This window comes from Pseudorca crassidens, chromosome 7 (genome assembly GCF_039906515.1).
Source record: "Pseudorca crassidens isolate mPseCra1 chromosome 7, mPseCra1.hap1, whole genome shotgun sequence".
NCBI lineage: Eukaryota > Metazoa > Chordata > Mammalia > Artiodactyla > Delphinidae > Pseudorca > Pseudorca crassidens.
Window position 1 is genome coordinate 8,231,336 of NC_090302.1, and position 25,312 is coordinate 8,256,647.

The window sequence follows — 25,312 nt, forward strand, 5'->3', positions numbered from 1 at the left end:
TTTGGAATGGCACAGTAAAGGAGCTCGATGGACCCTCCCCCCTGCAAAACCACAATTTAATTGGTGAAGATTATTTTTTAAGAAAGAAACAATCATTTAAAGTGTCTGGAGGTAAAAATAAACTTATTTACAAAACAGAAGGAGTCCCAGATGTAGAAAACAAACTTATGGTTACCAAAGGCAAAGGGGGGAGGGATAAATTAGGAGATTGGGATTAACATATACACACTACGATATATAAAATAGATAACGAATAGGGACTTACTGTATAGCACAGGGAACTCTACTCAATATTCTGTAATAACCTATATGGGAAAAGAATCTAAAAAAGAATGGACATACATATATGAATAGCTGATTCACTTTGCTATACACCTGAAACTAACACATTGTAAATAAACTATACTCCAATAAAAAATTTAAAAAATAATAAAGTGTCTGGAAATTGTTCTAAGGGCATACAGTAGATGCAGAAACATTTATGAAAATCTCTGCAAGAATGAGTCGTGGTATTTGAGCAATGACGTACTTCGTTATCAGCTGTGATATATAGTATTACATATAACAATATGATAATATGTAATAATAAAGTATATATACATGCTTACTTTTTGCCCTGGATTTCTGGCACAGGGCTCCTAAAACCCTTGAAATTTCCTGAGTGAAAGGAGTGTCTTTTGCTATTCATAACAAGCCCCTTTCCACATACCTGAGTTTATTAGAGGGTTAGAACTTTCAGCAACTACCAACATTTAACATTTATTTATTTATTTTGGCTACACTGGCTCTTAGTTGCGGCACGTGAGATCTTCATTGAGGCATGCATGTGGGATCTACTTCCCCGGCCAGGGATTGAACCCAGGCCCCCTGCACTGGGGAGCACAGAGACTTACCCACTGGACCACCAGGGAAGTCCCCAGACAACCCTGTTTAAATCTAGGCTCTGCCATGTACCAACAGGGGAACCTTGGCCAAGTTCCTCTGTCTTTGTGCCTTTGTTTCCCCACGTGTTAGTTGGGTTAATAATGACATCTAACTCCTAGAGTTGTTGAGAAACTTCAGCAAGATACGTATAAAACACTCATGTCTGGCACATGAGTGCTCAATATACATTAACTACGATGAGAATTATTATCTATATGATTTTGATTCCATGAAGCACTTTTAAGCCACTGATTCATTGTGTGATCGGGGCTCTAAGGCAACACATCCATCCTCTCCAACACCATCGTCTCCTCATGGGTAGCCACTATCCTGACTTTGGTATATTTATCATTCTCATGCACGTTTTTACACAGTTACATCATAGGTATCCGTAAATATTCTACAGTACTTTTTATGAGGTTTAAAAACCTTACACATTCTGTACGTATTCTGTAACTTGTTCACTCAACATTAAGTTTTTGGGGTTTATTCATGTTGATATATGTAGGTCATGCATTTTTAACTGCCTTAAGAGTAGTCATTGACTGAATACACAACAATGTATCCATCCTCTAGTTGATGAACATTTGATTGTTTTTTTCCCAGTGTGTGTGTTTACTCTTTTTCCCCAGACTTGGCTGAGAATCATAATCACACCATCAACACTGACTGAGTGCTTACCGTACTCACTGTAGGGCCAGCTCAGCACCGTACCTCCACGGGCATCACTCACAGGAGGGGACCAAGTCCCTCATCGAGGTCTTGTGGAACGAGGCCCAGGTGGATGTGACCCAGGCCGGCCTGATGCCAAGGTCTGTGCTCCTAGTCACTCCGCCATTCTGCCTCCCAGGAACGAATGCCTGGTGTCACCGAGTGGGTGTACAGGCCCCTCAGCAGGGTCTGGCTGAGACCCGCAGGCTAGACCTGAAGCTCCAGAAAGGCAGAGGGACTGGCTGCAGCTCACAGACTCTCCTGGTTTAGGATCGCCGTTACGGATTCAACACTCTATGCCTTGGTTTGTCGCAGAACACCCAGCCCATGCAAGAATATTTAACACTACTGGAGACTTTTTGGAGGAATGGTCTGCAGGCTCCGTTTGTGCTGTGTTACAGGAAAACCAGGACTTCTTCCAGGAGCATAAATAGGGCCATGCTTGTTTGCCACTGGGTGGTGGTGGTGAGGGGGTGGAATGGAAAGAGGCGCCAGAGACCCCGGGTCAAACGATGTCAGGAACAGTTAGAGAGACTAACAAGCCACTACCGTGGGCCTGGCGCGGACACACGGCCCCGGGGAGAAGGAGCAGACAGCACTGGCTTTGCTTTAATGTAAACTCAGTTTAGAACAATTTAGAATTGAAGAATTCTGATCTTGGATCTCACTCCAAGGCATTCTGGGTACCAGTGAGGCAACTACTAATTTAAGAAAATGAGAGTCTGATGCTTTCCTGCTGGAGTGAGCTTTGTGACACGCGGGATCTTAGTTCCCCGACCAGGGATCAAACCCATGCCCCCTGCAGTGGAAGTGTGGAGCCCTAACCACTGGACCGCCAGGGAATTCCATTCAGCTCCTTCATCTGTAAAATGGGGAGAGCACCCACCCAAAAGACAAGGTATACAAGGGGGCCTGACAAGGAGCAGGGACTCAGTAAATGCCATCATTGCCTCTACGGCAAGTCTCGCCAGACAATAGCCTGGCTGTGGAGATGCGCCTCCCGCCAACTGGCCCTGACTTGGATTTCTTAACAGTATCAGGGAGATCAGAATTTGAATGAGAGGGTGACTGGGGACAAAAGGGCAGAAACGGAAGTTCCTACAAAGAACCCCACACCCCTGCGCCCAGTATTCTAGCAGGTTTCCAGTATGACTCCAACCCTAACTTAAGGGTCCCCTCCCCACTGGGACCAAACTCATCACAGTCTCTCCAGGTCACCAACAGGCTTCATGACCGGCAGGATACACTTTTCAGATCTGGAAATAAGTTCATCCGAAGGCTGGATGGTGTGGCGGCAGGAATGGAGGAGGACAGCAGTAACGCAGATAAAATGACCTCATTACGTGCCCGAAATGCACTGGTACCACATGCTCGAGTGGGGCGCCACCTGCCAAGACAGAGACATTCTATATACAGAGACACAGGACGCTGGAAGAACTGCCTGGTCTCAGGCAGTGTAGAACACACTTCATGGATCGTCTCCAGACTCCAGGTAGCTCTAGATCCTAATGCAAGTAACAGTGAATGGATCCGGAAGGCTCCGAGCCACAGCCAGGGGTGGCTGGGCTCCTCCCCAGTGGACCACTGACAAAGCCTTTCTCCTTCCGCTCCCCAAAGTAAAACCAGGCCGCGAGTCACCCTGGACACCGTGAATGGGCGCTGATTTATTTATTAGACTCGAGTGCTTTAGTACAGAACAGTACAGAGATGATACATGTTTGTGCTTCAATACTTTCAAACACTGAGATTCTGATAATTTCAAGGTGAACAAGTTTCAAGACAGACTAGCTTTTTTTTTTTTTAAATATCCTTTTGATAAATTATTTTTATATAAATAACAGAGAAAGGAAAACCGACATGTCGGACAAACAAGGTCCTGAAGCATGAGCATCGATCGTTTGGTCAAGGGCAGGGGACAAAACAAGCAGTAACAAGAAGAAACAAACCAAGGCAGGTCCCTACAGTCTGTCCTAAGGAAATGAGATCTTGTAAGGGGGGGAAGGGAGACAGACCTGAAAACTAATCTGAGTGCAAAGGGGAGATTTCAAAGCCTTGAGAAGAGAATGCCACGATGCATCTAACGGGGCGGGTGAGGAGTATATTCTGAAAGGGAAGCGAGGGCCGCGGAGAACTAGCACACAGCACGTTTGCAATGACGATGCCACAAGACAGTAATATACACACACGGTTTGCAGGGGCTAAGGGGGTGGGTGGGGGTGGGCGCGGGACATTTTTGTGACTTCCACTGTTCATTATAGTTCACAACAGCAGCAGAACAAATAGTGCGCTCCCTTCCGGAGAACGAGCTGCTGAGTCCTGAGGGCGACGAGACGTCCTTCCTGCATTTGCTTCTTTAATGTCTGCATCAGAGCTAAGCCTTATACAGCTACGTTTTTATACAGAGAATAAAATGATCGTTTTCTCTTACAAGCACGACGACATATGACCCCACACTACACAAAATAAAGTATTAGCAAGTATCTTAAACGGAGGATAACCTGAGTGGGATCAGGGTCTGGATAAATCCACTGGGCTACTCTTCAGGTGGTTTGAAGTGTCAGGGGCACAGACAGTGCTCTACAGGAAAGGGACCTCTGACCAGGAGCCTGCGGAACTCACTCTGCTCTGGTTCGCTCCTGTCCCGTGAGCTCTACCCAGGCTGACCCTGCTGAGAGCAGCTCTGTCGGGGGTGGTGCCTGGGGAAAGATGGCATCTGGTCTGAAGGACCAGGTCTGACTGCTTCTCCAAGGGACCCAGGTCCCCGATGGGAGCTTGCTCCTCACTCATCTGGGGACAGTGACAGACCACAGAACAGGATCACAGCGCTGCGGCAGTGGCCAGGGAGGGAGCCACGACAGGCACCCAGCCTGACTTCCCGTGGACGCCCCCAGCCCCTACCTCCAGCACGGGGGAGGGGGGGAATGAGCCCCCTGGGGAGAGCAGAGGTCGACTCCAGCTCAAACCTCTCGAGATGTCATCTGAGCTTCACTTCCAAGCTTATCTGGATCAGAGCTGGCACTGAGGGGTAGGAACTGGAGTGAAGGTAACAGATTAATCCTCAGTTTAAAATACTCCCAAAACGGACATCTCAGTGATTCCCAACAAGAACAGGAACAATCCCAAACGGGTTTTTAAAAACACCCAAACATCTACCTTCCCATACGCAAGCAATGTGCACACATCACGCTGGCTTATGTACAAGGTCATAAAATCATGACCAATGGGGAGCAGGTGTCCATTCATCATCCTAAGCAGTTCAGAAACCCTCCAGCAGCACGTCCCTCACACCGAACATCTCCAGGATACATCTAGAAGGTACTCTTTTTTTTAAAAAAAACACAATGCATTATTTTGTTTCAAACGAGAAGAGGGCATCACCAAACACGAGAACGCAGCTGGCGACAGTGCCGGCCGGGCGTGCAGGGCTGGGGCAGGCGATGGAGGGAGAAGGGGGTCAGCAAAGGAACCGAGGCGGTCAGCGGTGGTCAGGGCTGCGAGCACTCTGGGGAGAGGGTTCGTTTTTTGGAGGCGTGGCTTATTTTTTAACTGCTTATTTCTTCGTCTGTTTTATTCAGTTTCTTCAGCGTGTCCAGCAGTTTCTGTGGGGTGAGAATGTGCGTGGATCCTGGAGGAAGGCAGAAAAGACGGTGAGCTTGCCAGCTCCGGTTTCGAACACTTTCCCCTTTCCTGCCCTGTTCTATCCCCAGAGCTGTAGCCGTTCCCCCTCCCCCACCCAGATGCAGGGAGGGGTTGGGGACTGGGGTTTGGGGCCTTGTCACAGTAGGCCTGGGAGGCATGTGAGGGCTGTGGATAAACAGAACACACCCTCTGGCTTGGGCAGGGTCCCGGGCTGTACCAAGGAAGAAGCCCGCCTCTCCATCAGTGCTCAGCGCTGCCGTCTGCCAGGGGACAGGGCAGCTGCACTTCTAATTCTCTCCTGAACTCAAGGTGAAGCCAGGGAGAGAAGTTCCAAACCACACAGCCGGGGAAGAGGCTGGCAATGGGGCAGGGGTTAGCAGGGGGGACTGTGTGTGGTAAGAGTGGTGCAGGTAGGGAGGAAGAAGTGGACGGGCAGAGCCCTGGGGGAAGCCACTGCCTTCCGGGAGCCCGCTGGCTGGGACTGCGTGGTGGGAGGGACCTCAGGTGTGAAGGGGGAAGGGCCGGGGTACCTGAGGCCTTACCTTGGCAGAGACCGCGCATTGTAAGAGGTTAGAAATGCTTGCAAAAATTTAAGCTAATGGAATTAGATATACTTCTACTGCAAAAAGAAAAAAGAAAACAGAAAAAAAAAATGAAGTCCTTTTTCATAAGGAGAGAGAGAGATCTCGTAAGTGCAGTAAAAAAAGATGCATGGATCGTGTGGTTTGGACATGGACTTAAACAGAACAGGAGTGACTGGCGCGTGAGCATGAGGCCTGCATGCATGCAGCAGTAGGCTTCAAAGAAAGAGATCCCGAGAGAAGAGAGAAGAGAGAAGAACTGAACAAAAGAGACCCGTACTTGAAAATGTGCCTCCCTGGAGATGCGGCCAAGTGAGTGGGCCTTCACATGAGGAGGGGACCAGAAACCACGGGATGCCAGATTTTCCACCCTGAGGGCAGGCAAAAGAAGGCTCTGGCTGGCTTGCTGGGAGTGATTCCAAATACCAGGGTCCCTATGCCTTTGACCGCTACTTGCTCAGCTGACCTGTGACTGCTGGCACTGCAGCCTGGAGCCTTCCTGGTCAGTCCAGACCAGGAGAACACTGGTGAAGCCCTCTCTGGTGTGAGAGGCTCCACAACATCCTGTTCTCTGCAGCTCAAGCCCCAGCCCCCACCAGGGCCCGCTGAGTGAGGAACCAGTCCCCAGCTACTTCCCCGAGGTGCGGAGTGGGATGCCCTGAGAGTGCAGCCTGTGCCAGCCCCTGCGCCCAAAGCTGACTCATTCTGCAGACTCGAGGCTCCTTTGGCAAATGTGACACCGATTTCAGCAGTGTGTCCCCCTCTGCCCCGAACACACTCATTTCTGTGACCTTATCAATCTTTCTACTAGTCCTAAAGGTCACAGGCTCCTCCACAAATGAGGAAACAGGGATAAACGTTACCAAATTCTGACCAGAACCACTGGCAGAATGAAAGCCTTCCAAATCTCAACTCGATGCAGCAGTTTGAGTGTCTGTACCTGAAAGACAGCTGCTGGGAACTCCGTGGGGGGGATCAGCTTGGGGGCTACCTAGGTTAAGGCAATGCATGTGCCAGAGAAACTGTCCCTAACGTCCTCCCTTGCCGCCAAAAGGCCTCTGAGCAGACGCCCATCCCAAGGTGTCCCCTACCCTTGCTCATGTGCAGATTCAGGACTTGGAGGGAGGCCAGAAGGAGGTGAAGGAATCCACGCTTCAGAACTTCCAGATATTATCTGATTGCTGACCATCTGGTGTTCCCAATCTTTGACCGAAAGCGAAGACTTCCAGGACCAGCAGTATCAGGCAACAGTCACGGTCCTGGGCCCTATCAATACCTGGTCTCTTTAAAGGATGCAGACCAGCTGGTGTTAATCCGAATCACCTGAGGGCCAATTCTTGCCACACAATCAGCTGTATCGCTTCAATACCCTGGTCAAGCTTTTCACCACCACAAACACTGCAAATGTTCTCACTTGAACCCACGTGTGGCTGACCATGTAGGCCCTCTAGAACAGCAAGTGGGTTCTACAGCTCTGAGGGTCCCTCTTATTCTACATAACTGCAACACTGAACCGTGAACGGTGGTCTCCAAAACAAAGTCATCCAGACTGTCAAAGCTGGGGGCCAGACACACTGACCTCTGCCAGGACAAAATCCTTCCTTCCTCACGGACGGCGCCTGAAAACCACAGGAGTTCCCACAGATCAGCTGGTCGAGCTGTTCTGGCTTTGGCTGAAACAGTCCTGCTGACTCAGACTACTGAGGGCAGTACCGGTGAACGACAGGTTTAAACTGCATATTTAAGAGCAGCCCAGGTGAGTTTGATGATCTGCCAGACGTGGAAGACAGTGGTCTTGCCCACCCACATCCAAGACGCCCAGCGTGGTGAGGCGTGTCGGCGGCACAGCCAGGCCCAGAAGCCATGCCACTGCTCTCAATTCTGGGGGCCCTGTGGCTTCCTGCCCCAGGAGGGGATGTGTAAGGGAACGCTGAAAAAGCAGCTGGGCATTGGATCAGCTCTGCGTTCAGATTCAAATCTGAGTCCCACTGAAAAATGAAACTTATCTGACCCCGATCTAGAATAAAGCAAAGTACTCAACATAATAAAAAAAAATACTCTCCCGTGTTAAGTGCTCTGTAATAGGTCTAAGCCAGCCTTTCGGCGCCCTTTCATCAGCTCCTGAGGCCTCCTGGACCTTCCCTAATGGTCAGTACTTTTAACATAACCACCTAGGGCACCGAGGTGAAGATCTAATCAAAAGATTTCATTTCAGGGATTCCCTGGTGGCGCAGTGGTTGAGAGTCCGCCTGCCAATGCAGGGGACACGGGTTCGCGCCCCGGTCCGGGAAGATCCCACATGCTGCGGAGCGGCTGGGCCCGTGACCCATGGCCGCTGAGCCTGCGCATCCGGAGCCTGCGCTCCACAACGGGAGAGGCCACAACAGTGAGAGGCCCGCGTACCGCAAAAAAAAAAAAATAAAAGAGATTTCATTTCTTAGACAGTTGAGAGAAATGATGGATTGATTAGTGGGCACTGAGCCAAGGCTTGGTGGCATCTGTGCACTTCAGTTATCCATGCCCACTCCCTAGGGCCCAGCCCTGGGGAGCCAGCCTCGGCTCCAGGACAGAGAGGGGCCAGGAGGATGGAACACAGCACTGGTACCCACACAGGGCCCACCGCAGACGCTCGTTCACTGCTGAGCAGGGGAAACCCATCCCTTAAAAGCTAAGTTCCTGCAAACACCAATGTGGGGGAGGAGACCACCCAGCCTCGCTAACGCCCTGCAGTGTCCTCAGCTTTGGTCACCTGGACAATCGCAACAGAAGTAGGCAAGTCGGAAGGCTCACCTGCTTTCTGACCTCCCTGGTATGAGGGCTTTGTGCCTCACTTTTTCTTAACTGAACTCTCTAAAATCCAACACTGTTCAACAAAGCATTTCAGAAGCCAGGAGCAAACAGCCAGAGTCTGTTCGTGCTCGCTCTGCTCTGATGGCAGCGGAGGCCTCTCTGTTGGTTGAACATAAAACAGAGGAAGCAGTGTGCAAAGAAGAGGCATCTTCCAAAGCAGGGAGTCCCAGAATGAATCCTAGCAGGAGCCCCTGGGTCTGGGTTTGTGATTCTTTCTGACTCTGCAAGTGGTCTGTCATTGCTCATTTGTCCTTTGAGAAGCCTCGAAATACATCTTGCAGCAAATGCCGTACACCTACCTGCCATCTGCACAAGAACCAGATGCCTCTGATTACGAACGTACCAAGGTGCTGCTGAACAACGGCTGTTTTTAAAGTCACTTTTATTGACCACCCAGTGGCCTCGCTCTCTAGGGTGAAGGCAGCCTGGGCAGGATGGCAGGTAGCCCGGGGCCACAGCCAGCCCCGCTGTCCTGGCTCACGATCACTTGCTGCTTCTCATCTCCCTACTGCCCTGGGGCAGCTACCTCCGGCCCAGGCGAAGAAAGAGGAGCTAAACAGCACAGCCTCCGGTGCAGACCTTTAGAGCCCTTTGTGGATGGAGCTTATTCTCTTTAAAAAAACAAGCACACTTCTGATGTTACCCAGCCAGGGTTCTGATGTCCATTCCCCCAAGGGCCGCCAAAGTGTGTGCCAGGGTGCGTAGGTCTGCCTGGTTTAAGCCACCAGCGGAACGACTGCATTACAGACCCCGAGCGGCCTCGGGCCCTGCCATCCAGCCTCCCTGTGTTCTGTGTGCTGTGACCCAGTGGGAACGACCTCCCCCAGTCACACAGGTGCTTGTGGCCAAGCTGAGGCTAGAGTCCATGCCTGTCCGCTGCTCACTGACAGGTGACTCACACTCTGTAACTCACAGAGTTTCAGCCCGGGGTGGGGGGGGGGGACATTTCTAGGGTGCATCCTCAACAGAGTAGACGAAGTCAGGTACGCGAGACGTGGCCTCATCACAGAATGTGTAATGAAACTAAAGAATGACTAATGGTGCAGTGAGGTCTTCAGGGTCAGTCTGCCATCTGAACAGGTCAGGGGAGATTTCCAGCGCAAAAGAAGGGTGGAAAGAGAGAGGAAGGAATGAGCACAAGAATAAAACCTGGGTAATCTGCCAACCTGACAAGGGGTTCCCGGGTAACTGAGGTAAAGGCACGAGCATGGTGGGAGAGAAGATGCTCTTTAAAAACAGTACGTAGGGCTTCCCTGGTGGCGCAGTGGTTGAGAGTCCACCTGCCGATGCAGGGGACACGGGTTCGTGCCCCGGTCCGGGAAGATCCCACATGCCGCGGAGCGGCTGGGCCCGTGAGCCATGGCCGCTGAGCCTGCGCGTCCGGAGCCTGTGCTCCGCAACGAGAGAGGCCACAACAGTGAGAGGTCCGCATACCGCAAAAAAAAAAAAAAAAAAATTAAAAAATTAAAAAGTATAAACAGCACATAGCGTGGAGAACAGATTTCTACCCAAAGGCTCTCAATCTGACCAGGAAACTCCAATGAGAGAGAGGGGTATGATTCTCAACTCTTGAAAGGATCCACAGGAGAATTAAAATAAAAAGCAATTACTGAAAGAGCAAATGACTGTTAAGTGCTGTTTTTCCCAGAGGAACAGGAGACATGAGCTCTTTCCACCGGTGGCTGGAGTTCGCCATGTACAAGGTGGCTTATGACCCCATCACCCCTTAGAAATTGTTCCTCAGGATAAATGTCTGTCCTGGGAAAAAGGTATTGACATATCTAACTACCACTGACTGGGAGTCTACCCTAACGCCCTCTGCCAAGCTTTCCTCATGATCGTGTGCCAACTGGCATCTCCCCTGGAGTTCTGCCTTGGACAGGACTGTCCCCTGAACACCTGTTGGTCTCACTCTCAAGTTCCCACACCACATCACAACCTGGAGGCTGCCTGGTGTTCTCTGCCTTGTGCCCACAAATTCACCCCGGGACCAGCAGGCTGGGGCACAACGCCTGTGGCATCCCTCCACGTCCAGCTCCCTCTGGAGGACTGTGCACAGCAGTTGTGATTGTTTCTGGTCTAAAGCCCAGAGGGCTGCAGCTGTCTGACTGGGCGACAGGTAACCCAAGGCATGAGCGAGCTGGAGCCCAGTGGGGCTCAGGGTAGGGTTGGTGAGGGCAGCATCGGACACATTTTCAATCGGTGTTAAGAACTGCAAGCATTTTCTCGTTAAAAGAAATCAAATAAATAATAAACGGAAAAGGGAAAAATAAAAAGAGTGACGGAATAAATCAAAGAAAACCCTTCAGAGTGGAAGAGTTTCTTTTCTGTAATAAGCTGCTTTTACTTTGTTTCTTTGGCTCTCACTCCATTGTTGGAGCCTGATCCTCAAAAGATACCCTAGAGGACTCCCGGAAGTCGGGGTGTCTCAGGTCCATGAGAAATTTGGTGGGAGTGAGAATATGAGTAGAACCTGCGGGAGAACAGAGGCCGGCTGACTGCTTGAACAAAGGTACGTTACCGGAACATGCCAACTTAGGCCTACGTTTTATGCAGCCAATGAGGTGCGAGAGAGCGAGACACACGCGCACGCGCGGAGCACACGCCGTGCACACGCGGCGCATGCGCACATGGGCCACGAGGACGCCCGGCATGCACAGAGCGGGCGGGGCCGCACAGCGGGCGTCAGCGGTCTGCACCAGGCCTCTCCACCGATCCGCAGGGGCGACCCTGTCTCCCCGGGTCTCCACCTCCCAACAGGGAACCTCGGGTCGGGCCAGCGTGGAAGAGGGGGTTACAGCGAAGCCTGGCTGTGACGGCTTCTGCCCAGGAAAGCTGTGTTTCAGCAGAGAGTTAGCCAACACGCTCATGCAACACGTACGCAAGCAGGGAACACCGAGAGCTCTGGCACAGGGTCCCACGTAGCCAGAAAGGAAAGAACACAGAGAGAAACGGTGACCAGACAGGGGAGGCTTCAGGGAGTGGGGAGGGGAGGGGGAGGTGCGAGCTCCCCAATGAATGGTGGTATCTGGAACGCAGGTTGTGAAGACAGTGCCAGCTCCATCTTGATACACCCAGGAACGGCCACATGGACTGGTCTGCAGAACCTGCTCACTCTGAGAGCTTGGGGGGCACTGCGCCTTGGTCCCCCCAAAGTGGAGGTATAAAACTGACACATCTTATTGAGATCGGGGCAAGGGCGGGGCCCAGCCAGGGCAGTAGGTGATCACCTCTTGCCAATCAATGTTAAGAGGTACTCTGGGCAGGTGCAACTCCATTTTGTTAAGGGCAAGATGGGACAAAAGGAAGGCATCTGGAGAAAGCAAGATTTTTCTCAGCTCACTCTTCCTCTTCCAGCCGAGAAATTGGAGAAGCTCCTGTAGTCATGAAAAAGGAGAAAAATCTTCTCCTGCTGCCTTAAGTCAGCTCTTATAAGTTGCTTCCTTTCTTCTGGAAAGCCAGCAGGAAATAACCAGAAGGGGTATGACAGACCCTGAAGTAGCAGGAACTGGCTGGGGGCACCCTCAGCAGAGCGCAGGAGTCAGGCCAGTATGTTTCAGGCAGTATCTGCTCTCACTCCTCGTCTGTGCGTCTCCAACTGACAGGTAAAGGAGCCGGTAATCATTTACCGTCCGTTCACTGAGCGTCTTCTGGACGTGAGGCTGGAGGCCAGGAAACTGACACCACCCTACCCCCCACCCCCCAGCCCCGGGCCAGCACCAGGCCTAGCTCAGGCTGTAAGTGGGTGCTCTTAACCCCGTTTTCGTGGGTAAGGAAATAACAGCGTGGAGAGGAGAGGCACTTTCGAGGTGACCCACGTGGCAGTGGCAGAGCAGGAATATCAGCCTGGGTCTCTTGGAATCTGTGACCAGGCTCTTCCCACCACATGGGGCTGCCACTCGTCAAGAGACACAGTGCAGACGTGAGGAAGGAACCCTTCGCTCGTCAGCGTCTGCCGTCCACAAACATGTCTAGAGACTTAAGTTTTTCAGGGGCAACAGAGAACCGAAGACAGAATGAAACACCAAAGCATGGAATGGAGTCCAAGTGCAATGAAGCGGTCCCTTCCCTCTAGAAAACACGCCCCACTCACCTATGAGCACTTCCCACTTTCCGTTGGCTTGGGTCACCTCGTAAGCACAGCGCATCTCATTCAGGCTCACGCCCCCCAGGATGAAGATGATGAGGCGAGGACCACTGCGGTACTCCCCTGGGGCCTTATTCTTATGCCAGTGCCCATAGCGGGCGCTGGGGCAGGAGAGAGGGGGAGGGAGAGGGAGAGAGAAAGATATTAATCATGTTTATCTGCATCCACAGCATTTATACTTCATACCTCCGTGACGTGTTACACACTCGTTCTGTACACCAGTGACCGAAACAGAGTAGACGCTTAGCGAGTGTTGGCTGAACTGAACTGCAGTGCAAATTATCAAGCACTTTGGCTGCCGGGAGAAGAATCGCTATGAGCGCCTGTGCTGTGACCCCGTCATGCAGGCAACAGACGGGTTCAGATCGGCTTTAAAGCGGGACGTTCAGCAGCTTCACCCACATGATGTTGGTCCCGGTGTCTCCCCTGAGTTGTACAGTTCTGGGCTTGCCTGGGACACTCTGCTGGAGGGAGCAGGGACCACAGAGTCCAGGGCCTGTCTGTAGCCGGCACATTGATTCACTGGACAGATGTGCACCAGGCGCCTCACTGGGCTGGGGCCGCCCCAGCACCGAGGAGCTGACCTGAGTGACATGCGGCTCTTGCCATCCAAGAGCTCAGGCTTAACTGGGGCGGGTGGGGCGAGGAGGGTGGCAGGAGGATGGGGGTCTGCATCGCGCCCCAAGGAGAGGAGCTCAGTGCCGTGGGAACAAACACGGGGGAGGGACTTCAAGTGCCGACTGGGCATCACTGGGGAAGCCTTCCTGGAGGAGGTGACACGGAGCTGACTCCTGAACGACAGGCATCTCAGTGGCAGGACAGTTCCCCAGGTGCCCCCCCACTCCTGGCCCTGGCTTCCCTCAATGGGCCTTCACCTTGTCCTTGGAAACAATGAGAAATTGGTTGCTTCCAGGCTAAGAAAATGGGGAAAACAAAACAAAAATCAAAACAAAATGAGGGGCCATCTCTTAAGAAGATCATATATATTTTTTCTTGTGTGGAGAATTACGTTGAGGATTTTAAAGTGTTCAATCAGCCTTGCATTTCCTCAAACCCTTCAGCAAGATGCATTGCTCCTTGTATATGCCACTGGGTTGTTTGCTAATATTTTATCTGTAACATTTGCCTCTCTGTGCTTGAGGGAAGTTTCATTTAATGCCATTTTCAGATTTGCCTTTAGGATCATGTACTCATAAAATAAGTGGGAAAGTTTCTTCTCTCTTTCTGTTATCTGCAAATGTGTTGAGTGTTTTCTTCATAAAATACCAGAAGAATTCACCATTGCATCCATTTGGTTGGGAATCTCTTTTGTGGAAGTTTTAAAAGTAACTAAAAAGTTAATAGGGGTCACTGAGTTTCTATTTTTTAATTGTCAATTTTTGCAATTTATAAAATGCATTTGTCCATGTCATCTAAATTATCAATTAAATTCGGATAAATTTGAAACAGAACGAGGAGAGCAAGTCTTCTCTGAACAGTGGAATCTTTACCCTTCTTCCTGACTTAGGACAGCATTAAAGCCACTTTCCACATCACAAAGGCCAGCCCAGAGGACCTCACAGTCACTTTTTTTTGCCTGTGCAATCATGTTTGTCTGCCGTTGTCAACCAGCCTGGCTGTGGTACTGTGTGGGATTTTGTATTTCACTCCGATGCTGGCAATAAACATTTGGCCTCCACTGGCATCATGCAGGCCTGAGAGTGACGACAGAAGGGGGGGCGGTGGAGAGAGAAGACGGGCGGGCAAAGTACTAGTATAGTAGAGGCACATGTATTGAAAAGTGTTACCCTGGGAGCCTGGGCCACACACACGAGGGAGGCAGAGAAGAGATTCTGGAGGCAAAATGTGTGCCTAGTGTTGAGAGTCCCAGGGACTGGCTGTGGAGATGTGGCCTGCAGAGCATAACAGGAAAAGCTTCTGGATGAACATGGCAAGGTGGCGAACAAGAGCAAGAGCTTTCGAAAACATATGCACAAGGCCTCATGGGTGGCCAAGAAAACACAGAGGGCTGGAGAACCCAGAGATGGAAGCATGGATTGCTGTCTGCCCACATCTCCAAGCTGAGAAACATCTGAGCATCACCAGGTACGTGGCAGAAACCCAACAGACCCAAGGCATCCACGTTTCCATCATCTATGTTTCCATCAAGGAGGAATCTGAGAAATGTGGCTCTATGCAGATGACGTATTCATCCCTTTCTTAATTACTAAAATTAACTAATGAATGAAAAGTGAAGACAGAATACACCAACTGCCTACTCCATTCCAGGCTCTGTTCTAGGCACTGAGGATAAAACAGACACGAATCCCTGCCCTCAGGAGGCTGACATTCTAGTCGGGGGAGACTGGCAGTAAACAAGGTAAATACTAACAGCACACTAAGCGGTGGTGTAATCTATGGAGAAAAAGCAGGGAAGGGAGACAGGAAGTTGGGGTGCTATAATTTTTTCACTATTTTCTGTAACACTTTATTGAGAAATAATTCATGTATCATACAATTCACTCATTTAAACTGTATAATTCAGTGGTGTTCAGTATAGTCACAGAATTGTGAGCCATCACCACAATCAATTTTAGACCATTTTCATCAACCCCAAAAAGAAATTCTGTACCTATTAGCAGTCGCTCCCCATTCCCCAACCCTTACCCCCATCCCCAGTTCTGAGCAACCACCAATCTACTTTCTGTCTTGAGACTAGCCCGTTCTAGACATTTCATATAAATGGAATCATAGTGTATGTGGGCTTTAGTGATTGGCTTCTTTCACTTAGTATAATATTTGCAAGGTCTGTCCATGTTACAGCATGGATCAGTATTTCATTCCTATCTTGGGCTGAACAATATTCCATTGTATGAATATACCATGTGTTTTTTATCCATTCATCAGCTGACAGACATTTAGGTCATCTCCACTTTTGAGCTATTAGGAATAATGCTGCTAGGAAGACTGGTGTACTGTAATTTTAAACAGGGTGGTTAGGGAAGATGCGAGAAGGTAACAATTTATTAAAGACCTAGAGGAGAAAAGAGGTGAGCCATGCAGAGATACCTGGGGAAAGATCATTTCAGGCAGAGGGAAAAGCAAGTGCAAAGGTCCTGAGGCAGAAGTAAGCCTGGTGTGTTCGGGGAAGAGCAAGGAGGCTGGTGTGGCTGAAGTGGGGGAGGAGTAGGGAGTGAGGGAGGAACGGGAAGCCAGGGGCTGAAGGGCCTCATGGGCCGCTGCAAGGACTTGGCCTGCACTCTGGCTGTGACGAGAAGCAGTGGGAGGGTTCTCGAGGGTCCTGAGGCGTCACAGCAGGACTGCCGTGCGGCTGCCGTCCAACCAGACACGGTGCCGCTTGCTCCCTGCTCGCTTGCTCAGGGACTTGCACTCACCTGACCGCGGTGGTGCTGAAGGAGGCAGAGGAGCGGGTGGAGATGTACGGGTAGTGCTTGGTGTCAAGTCTGTCTTCAATGGTGTCCTGGAAAGAAGAGACACAGCTATCGACCGGCCATCTCTTTGCAAAGGGCTGACGCAATCAAGGTAAGACAATTCGAAGCACAAGTCACTCAGCCAAAACCATGGCCAGCTTTGCAACAACCAGAGCTCCCCTGTCTGCTGCCCACTGCTGGGCACCTCACGCTGAGCTCGGAGCGGGCGGACCAGATGCTCCATAACCAGCAGATACAATGAGATAAGTTTGTAGGTCTGCTCTTGAAGAGAAGTTTTTTAAAAAAACCTGCATTGGGCTTCCCTGGTGGCACAGTGGTTAAGAATCCGCCTGCCAATGCAGGGGACATGGGTTCGAGCCCTGGTCCGGGAAGATCCCACATGCCACGGAGCAGCTAAGCCCATGCGCCACAACTGCTGAGCCTGCGCTCTAGGGCCCCGAGCCACAACTACTGAGCCCACGTGCCACAACTACCGAAGCCCACACACCTAGAGCCCGTGCTCCACAAGAGAAGCCACCGCAATGAGAAGCCTGCGCACCGCAACCAAGAGTAGCCCCTGCTCGCCACAACTAGAGAAAGCTCACACGTAGCAACGAAGACCCAACGCAGACAAAAACAATAAATAAATAAAATAAAATAAACTTAAAAAAAACCCTGCATTATTTTTTCTTGCTTCTCTTCCACCCTTTTATGTTCCATGTGTCCAATAAACTCCTGACCCTTGCCATCCGTCTTGAAGACACTAGGCATGGGCAGTCTCTCAGGCAAGCTGAGGCCTTACAGCCTCAGTTTCCCAAGGGCCTAATTATCTGGTGGGTGGATCCAGCTACCCACCCCCTGCTGCCGAGAAGTCTACACTCCTAACAGCTACCGTGTGAAGCCCACACATGTCTCTTTGGGGGACTGGGGTTGTGGGGGGAAGGAAAAGGGAGCAGAGAACAAAGGAGGGAATGAGACAGAGCAGTTGATCCGCTCTGCCAAGCAAAGAAACATAATTTGTTTCAAGATGTCTCATGTTCACCCATCTTTTTGGTTTGTGGGTTTTAAAAATAGAAAGCTGACTCACTATATATACTTAAAATATATTTATTTTAACGTACGATTCAGTGGGAACACATGGACTGCTATGAATTAGCAAAAGGATCCTGGCCAAGACCTTTCATTCTCTGGACCCCAGTCCTGTCCTCCTGTCAAGGGCAGGAACTGGAAAGACCATCTCCAATTCCCACCCCAAAGCTCCCAGGGTGCGTCAGCGTTCTACACAGGGTTTCCTCGACCTCGAGCTACAAGAAGGGGAGGAAGGGACACCGCTGGGCTACCTGACTTTCACAGATACGAAACACCTACTGTGCGCAAGGCTCGGTGCCAGAGGACACGTCAGGTGAGGGCACAGGACCAAGGTCTAAAACGATGAGCCAACACAGAGAGCAGCACACACATGTAAAGAGCATCCCTGACACATGCTGTGGGAGTCCAGGGAGGCCTCTGTGGTGCTGGGTGGTCAGACGGGTGGGCCAGTGTATGGGACTTCGCAGGAAGGCAGGATTCAGGAGGTGGAAAGGAGAGTGAGAACTCCAGGCAAGGGATAGGGCTGCACAGAAACACGACTGGCAGGGTCTCTGGCTGATGTGAGGGCTGAGGGAGGGAAGCAGCGGGAGAGGAGGACGGGCTGGGATCTCTTTCCAGAGGCCCTCCCGCCCTGCTGCACCCTTAGCGTGGCACTCCTTACTCACAGGACCTTCAGGTGCTGTGACGGGTTTGGTTCCTTCGGCTGCAGTACCATTGAGGGGTCTCTACTGTGGGGCTCAATAGTGTGGATCTGAGGATCCACATCTGACAGTCTCCTGGGGCTGCTCTGCACGAACCCTCCAAGGCCTGGGTGCAAATCCCCGGGTGTCACCCCTACCCAAGGGCAGGGGAGGCTGAAGCCTCGGGCCCAGCTGCCCTGTGCCCTCGTCTCGGCCCACGCTGACCTCCATGATGTCTTTGATGATCGGGGTCCATCGTGAGAGCTGGTAGGTCTGCTCACTGATGCGCTCCTTCCGCTCCGGTTTGCTCCTGCGACGCAGCGTGGACTGAAAGCGAACACATGAGCCGAGGCTCCGAGTCAGCGCCTGGGCCTGCGAGGCCTCGCTGGCCCCTGGGCTCCCTTCTGGGAGTCAGTCCTGGCAAAGACTAAGAAGTAGGGAGCTTTTCCTGCAAAAGCCCGGACGATGCCCCGTGGGCTCCAGCCCAAGAACCTGGAGCAAGCTTGGTTCTTCAAAGCCAGGAAAAATGGCAAACGTGGGTCAAACGGGTAAGTGCCATTTCTTACAAATGCAGGGAGTTAGTTTGTTGTCAATTATAGGAGAAAATACTGCTTTGGTGTGGCTTTGATTTTGCTTCAACAGCACGGGATGCACTGGACGCATCATCTCTGTTCTCATTTGGTCCCTTTGTGAACAAGGGCCTGAAAACGCCAGATGGCCCCCAGTCACAGGCCTCTGGTCTGGTGGCTCCGGAACAAAGCTTTTGACTCTAAGATCCCACAAGGAGCACACCTACAGCCCTGCTTTACCAGCACGGAGGCGTGAGCTGACTCCCTGCAGGAAGTGGGGTGCCTACAAGCAAGGTTCCTGGCGGGGGGCTCTGAAGAGTCCTGGAGCCCCCCGCCAGGCCTCTTCCAGAGCTCATTGCTGGTCGGGCCCCCCACACCTGACCCCACTGGGTCCTGAGTCATTGTCAGAGAAGCAGACCCAAAGGTGGCCAGGCGGCGTGGCACTAAGCGTTGTGTTCGCAACCTCACAGAAGATGCTAAGTGTCCTACGGCAGAGCCAGGCTGACTCAAGACTCGTGGGACAGGGCTGGCATGACTCCCATTTGGGGCGGGTTCACAGACACAGCTCAGCGTTGTGGCTGTGTGTGCCTCCTTGATGTGCCCGCCTGGGCTCCTGGTGCTACGCCTTGATTTTATTTATACCTCTACACCTGCATCCCTCTGACTTTATGTTTTCTCTTTCTCAGTGTTGAGTGTGTGTACTGTAAGCTGCCTTAAGTCAGTCAGGGGAGAAGAGATGAGAGCTGCCGTCTCCCCTCTGCCTCCCCCCGAGGCGGGTGCTCACGTCCGTGACGATGGGCACCCCGAGGTGGGCCATGTTGGTGATGATCTCACTGTCCTCCGGGGGGATCTGGGCGTGCTGGATCAGCTTGTTCAGGTTTTCCTCGGTGATGCCTGCGAGAACAAAAGCCCGATCGCCACACCAGCCCCTGGACATCACACACTGAGGAGCAGAGCTAAGTGCCTGGGGGGACAGTGCCCGTTTTCCTCTTCAGGATTAGTGGGAACCAATCCGCTCATGGCATCAAGGTTACTCTAAGACAAGACAAGATCAGGACTCAAATTCCACTCTAGCCTACAGGCTATGACCATCAGCAGCTGCCCTTCATGGTCTATATTTCCATCCGTCTCCTGCTTCTCAGCCGTCACCACCACCCCTGGCCCACATCACAGTCAGCTTGGACAGGAGAGCCTCTGTGTCCATCTTTGGCACAATGGACACCTATGGACACTTATAGGCAGCAGATGTGGGTTAAAATCAGTTATTTAAAGGCACAGATTACAAATGTGGGGCAAGTTAAAAGTATCTAGCAGAGGGCTTCCCTGGTGGCGCAGTGGTTGAGAGTCCGCCTGCCGATGCAGGGGACACGGGTTCGTGCCCCGGTCCGGGAAGATCCCACATGCCGCGGAACGGCTGGGCCCGTGAGCCATAGCCGCTGAGCCTGAGCGTCCGGAGCCTGTGCTCCGCAACGGGAGAGGCCACAACAGTAAGAGGCCCGCGTACCGCAAAAAAAAAAAAAAAAAAAAGTATCTAGCAGAAATGCTCTAATAAGCTGGCCATAAAGCTAATAGACTCTCCCAGCTGTCCCCACCCTGTCCTCTTCGAATTATGCTGTCCCTTGGACTAACTCCAGAATCACTGGGGGATACTCAGCCTCTAGTTGCAACTCATCTGCCTACATGACATTTCCCCAGATGTAAAGAGCCCCTCAGATCTTATTAAACACCCCTTTCCTTCCCTTTTCCTTGTCTTTTACACTGTTTTCCACTTTGTTCTCTCTCTCCCAGCTGCCTCATTTTCCCCAAGAAAGGGCCTATCGCCCTCCTCTATATCCCACCGTTCCTACCATTCTTCAAAAAGATGTAGAGAAGGATGATGCGGATTTTGTCGTAAGTGCTGACATTCGCGTCCAGCAGAATGGGGACAATGGCTCTCATGGGGTCCTTGATCTTCTCCCCTTCAGCATCCGTGCCCATCGCCAGGTCCTGCAGAAAACACACCGCGTTGACCCCATTTCTGGCAACAGTCTGGACAAATGGTAACTATTAGAAAACTGGTTATCCATAAACCTCTGGGATGTTTAGTTTGGTTGGGGGAAGGTCTTCAGCAGGTGCTTATCTCTCAATTAATTAATCAGAGCGGGGGTAATCAGCACTGGTGTCTACGGCATCGGTGAGAACTGAGGAAAGCCCCAGGCTTCGCTTTCCAAAACCAGAAACCACGCTGATTTGCCATCTTGTTTCAAGGCAGGCTGTTCCCTCCAGGTGAGTTCCAGTGTACGTGTGCCAATTCCTCAGGGAAAGCCTCAATCCTGGTAGGTCCTCAAGAGGGACAAAGCCCTATAGAGGCATCGGGGCTTAAGGGGATGCACTTCCCACATGTGAAAAGCTTAATATTATAAGGTGCCTCCGCCTGGCTGGACTCTTTCTGCTCCACTCCCCGTGGCACGGAAGGCTGTGCCCGCTGAGTTTTAACTACTCTAGGATTTTGACCTCTGTTTTTAATCTTCCAACCACTTTCAGGGAGAGGAGGAAAAAACATGGGCTCCCTGCAAATCCCACTGAAGGAGATGAAGGGGGAGGGGGTGCTAACAGTGGGACTGAAGAGAAAGAGTGAAGTAAGCACAGTCTATGGCCCCGCCCTCGCAACTCAGGCAAGAGGCGGATCCATTCTCAACAGGCCCAAGAAAGCAGCACATCAGTGTCAGCAAACCAAGAACGATCTGGTCTCGTTCTGAGACCAGCAGCTGCAACTTTCTCTGCAGCTCTTACAGAGGCTGCCGGAAGGTTGCCTTTTTTCTCTAATGATCCCAGGAGTCCGTAAGGAGCATGATCTCAGGCTCAGGCCTCTGCCCAGCCTGGGCCAGAGGAAGGTGGGGCCCCTCTCCAAGGCCCTTTCCCAGCTCAGCGCAGCCTCAACAGACATCTGCTCAGCAGGACCTGGCTCTAACACTGTCTCAAAGTCAGATTTAATGTGACTACATAGCACAGGGAGATCAGCTCGGTGCTCTGTGACCACCTAGAGGGGTGGGAAAGGGAGGGTGGGAGGGAGAAGATATGGAGATATATGTATATGTATGGCTGATTCACTTTGTTATAAAGCAGAAACTAACACCAGTGTAAAGCAGTTATGCTCCATTAAAGATGTTAAAACAAATAATAAATAAATAAATTAAAAAAAATTTAATGTGACTAGTTCAATGAATACCACTGGGCACTTCTGGAAAAATGTAAACTTCCAAGGATGAATCCCAACTGCATTTGTACCATTCACTCTAGGGATAACCTATCTTCTGGAGAGTCAAGTTCTTTTGGAGAGGACACCTTGTGTTTGCAAACATCACCCATGAAATTGATGAATTTCAGCAGGGCTACTTCCCCGTAGGAGAGAGTCCATGAATCAGGGCTGGTCTTACAAACCTAGCTGAGCCTGTCACATCAAACCAGGAGATTTAAATCTTGGCCTCACACTGAGAACTCGAGTTCTTTTTTCTGTGAAGAGGGACCTTTGGCTGAGGCTTCGGCGTCGTGGGATGACCTCCCCTCCCTTAGAAGCTAACCCCGGTTGAGAAATGTTATCATGTGTGAGGAATGTGGTGCCAGGATTAGTGACTCGACACGACACTCCTGGAAAATGTGGCAGCTTTGTTATGTCCCTTTGCAGACGAGGAAAAGAAAGCAGAGAGAAACAAGCACGTCAAACAAACCAGTGACAGGGACAGAACTCCGATCCCAACTGTGATCAGGGAGGCTGTGGGAGAATTTCTGACCTTCGGCTGCCCTACCCACTTTCAGCCTCTAGGTCTCCAAGCTGGTGTGGCTACGGCAGAAGGGAAAGACATTCAGGATACAGCCTTCAGCCAGCCCTGTCAATGTAGGGCTCAGCGCTGTGTACCTCTCTCTTCTGCCATTCCAGGGAGCCTTGGTAAGTCAGACATGCAAAATCCAAACGGCATGGCATTCCAGACCAATCTAGTCCCTACCATTGAGTGTGGAACTGCACTGGCTCCAGAGAGTCGAGACAACACGATCTAGCAGGCTTTCCCATTTCTATTTCCTATGATTCTGCAGGGTGTTCAAGGTCAGATGTTAAAATTCAGTTAAGCAAATAGATGGGCCTGGCGGAAAGAGAAGGAAAAGGCCCTACCTGTTCCACCCGGCAGAGTTTGTCCACGGTGCCTTGGTAATGCTTCATGCAGTCCTCAGCAAGGTGCAGGTGGGTCGAATACTAGGACAAAGCAGAGAGCGTGTGGTCAAGGGATCACTCGCTGATTTGCGCAGCATCTACTAACCACCTGCTAGGTACTGACACAGTGCTAGGCACCAAGGCGTCTCCAGCCTCATAAAGGTAATGAAATATGCCTTCAAGCAGTTCACAGACGCTGCTGGGTAAAGAATTGTGTGTGTCGGGAAGAGGGACAGACCACCTTCTACGAGAGTCAAGAGGAAGGAGAAATCCTTTATGGGGGTGGGGTGGGGTGATGGTTTCACAGGCACGCACAAATCCTTTCATACTCCTCCCTCCAGCAGGTGGCGCTCAATCCCCCGCGCCTTCGTGTGGATTTAGTGACTCGCTTCTAAGGCGGAAGCGATGTGTGACTCCCAGATCATTGTGACTTCCTCCGAGCTCTCCCTCTCAGGCCCATGGGGTGAGGAATTGGAAGGATACAGAGAGAAAAAGATGAAGAGGAGAAAAGAAAATCATGGGAAATGACCTGTCTATCCCAACCTTTCATTGTTTTCTAATAAAAACTGAAGATGACTAAAAACCTGTGGATTTCTATGCATCAGCAAGGGTAGAGGAGCCTTTTTGCAGCCGCTTATACTCACGATGCGAGTGGATCATTTTGGATCGTCATACCTTGCTGAGCTCTTTCTGGTACTGGGGCATTTTCTTCAGCATCTGGGACAGGTCCCGCATGGTGGTCTACGGGAAGAGGGAAGCACACGGTCTCACTCCAATGGCCCCGAGCTAAGAGGGTGGGCAAGGGGGGGTGGGCGCAGGACAGGACAACAGCCAGCGCCGGACTCCCGAGTGCTCACTCTGTAACCCCCCCAAATGCATCTGTTAAACACAAGATCACGTGTGTTTAGATTACCACCTCTCTGGCTCAAAAAATTATTGATCCAAATACCGTGCCTGTGTTATAGGTGGGGAACTGACCTCTGAAATCTAGCAATTATGTTTTACTTATTGGACTAGAAAGTTACTGAGAGCATAATTCTTGCCAGGAAAGAACAGTTTTTCGTCTGCATGCTGCTTTTCTGCATACTCAGCTCAAGCAATCATGGAATCAATTCACATTTCGTCTCCGCAGAAAGGACGTAGTTGTGCAGACAGGTAGGAAGAAGGGAGAAGGGAAGAGAAGGCTGGAATCTGCACCCTGACAGGTGGAAGGGCTCTGCTGACTTTCTGATTGGGTGACCCACCTAATCCCATTCACGTACCTAAAAGAAATGTACTGAATGACTACTACATACCAGGCACTTTTAGGTGCTGGAGATACAAGGACAAAAAAAGGATTTCTGCCTTCATGGAGCTAACACTGAGCAGAGGAGCCATTCTAAGTGAGTGGATTAGCACTCTTGGAGGGAATCATGAATGTGGGTGCAGAGCAGAGACACCTCCCTAGTCTTGGCTCAGAGAAAACGATGCCTGAGCCAAAGGAAAGGGACCTCATACGGCAGGGCCGAGGCAAGGAGCACAGGCATGGCTTGAGCAAGGCGATGGGGGCAAGGAGGAGGGAGGCAGAGATGAGAGTCTGTGGGGCCCAATGACCTGGGCGCTGTAAGGCGTGTCCACGGTGGGGCTTGATTCTACTGGAATCAGGAAATCGCTGAATGATCCTAAGCCAGGGAGCAACACAGTCAGAGCGGCATTTCTCCTAAGAGGAGTAAAACACCTCTGATAAACAGTCAGGAGGAGGAGAGGCCCAGGTGAACTCGGATATAAATTCTACTGCTACCACAAGCTAAAAAAGGTTTTAGCAAGTTCTTCTGGCTTAAAGTGAATCATGACCCAGAACGGTAAACACTAATCTTCAGAGTAACAAGGAGAAGAAGCTCTATAAATATCAAAAGGCGGGGGGTTCAGATCTCAATTTTGAATACAAAAATAAGACAAAATGGTACAGACGAAAAGAGGACCATGACCTCTCTCAGCCCCCAACTCACTAGTCCCGTGCTGAGGAGGCATCTTCCCCAGCCCTAGAGAGAAAGCAGGGATTTCTGCTTTCTCTGGAGCACTGGAGCCTGAGTACGGGTTTACCTTCTCTCCAGTATTCATTCTCTTGCTGGAAGAAAAATCCTTCAGAGAACGGGTGACTTCCCTGGAAGACAGAAGGAGGCAGCTAAGCTTCAACGCGGCACCAAGTGTCTCTATATGATGCTATAGGAGTCATGCAAGATTCCTCCTTTAGGAATATGTGGCGGCTTTTCTTGCCCGTAACGCATACATCTAAAGTGATTTTCTAAGAGGAGAGACAGATACATCATTTTCCTAATACTCTAAACCAGGGGTCTCCATAGTGGAGTGTGCAAGACAATTTGAGAGCAGAAAAGAAAATGTTAGGACATCTATTTATATAATTTTACTTCATCCTTTTCAAATTTATGGTTTTTGTATACGCTATAAAATATGCATATTAGTACAATAAAGCATATATTTAATGCATGAATAAATTATATACTGGCAATGTGAATTAACATTTTT

At 50.8% G+C, this 25,312-nt stretch overlaps 1 protein-coding gene across 2 annotated transcripts in view; it reads right to left on the reverse strand.

Moving 5' to 3' along the window:
- Positions 1-3,269: 3,269 nt before the first annotated feature.
- STXBP1 (syntaxin binding protein 1) overlaps positions 3,270-25,312 on the reverse strand; it is a 72,234-nt gene continuing 50,191 nt past the window's right edge. The window contains exons 11-20 of one of the 2 annotated variants that reach the window (XM_067743235.1): positions 24,869-24,929; positions 23,462-23,527; positions 22,748-22,828; positions 20,448-20,586; positions 19,385-19,494; positions 18,257-18,358; positions 16,227-16,312; positions 12,799-12,953; positions 11,053-11,178; positions 3,270-5,260 (exon numbers count right to left, since the gene is read on the reverse strand). In XM_067743235.1, coding sequence (XP_067599336.1) covers positions 11,069-11,178; positions 12,799-12,953; positions 16,227-16,312; positions 18,257-18,358; positions 19,385-19,494; positions 20,448-20,586; positions 22,748-22,828; positions 23,462-23,527; positions 24,869-24,929 — 910 coding nt within the window. In that variant the 3' untranslated portion in view covers positions 3,270-5,260; positions 11,053-11,068. The remainder of the gene's footprint in view (positions 5,261-11,052; positions 11,179-12,798; positions 12,954-16,226; positions 16,313-18,256; positions 18,359-19,384; positions 19,495-20,447; positions 20,587-22,747; positions 22,829-23,461; positions 23,528-24,868; positions 24,930-25,312) is intronic. The other variant, XM_067743236.1, reaches the window with a different exon arrangement.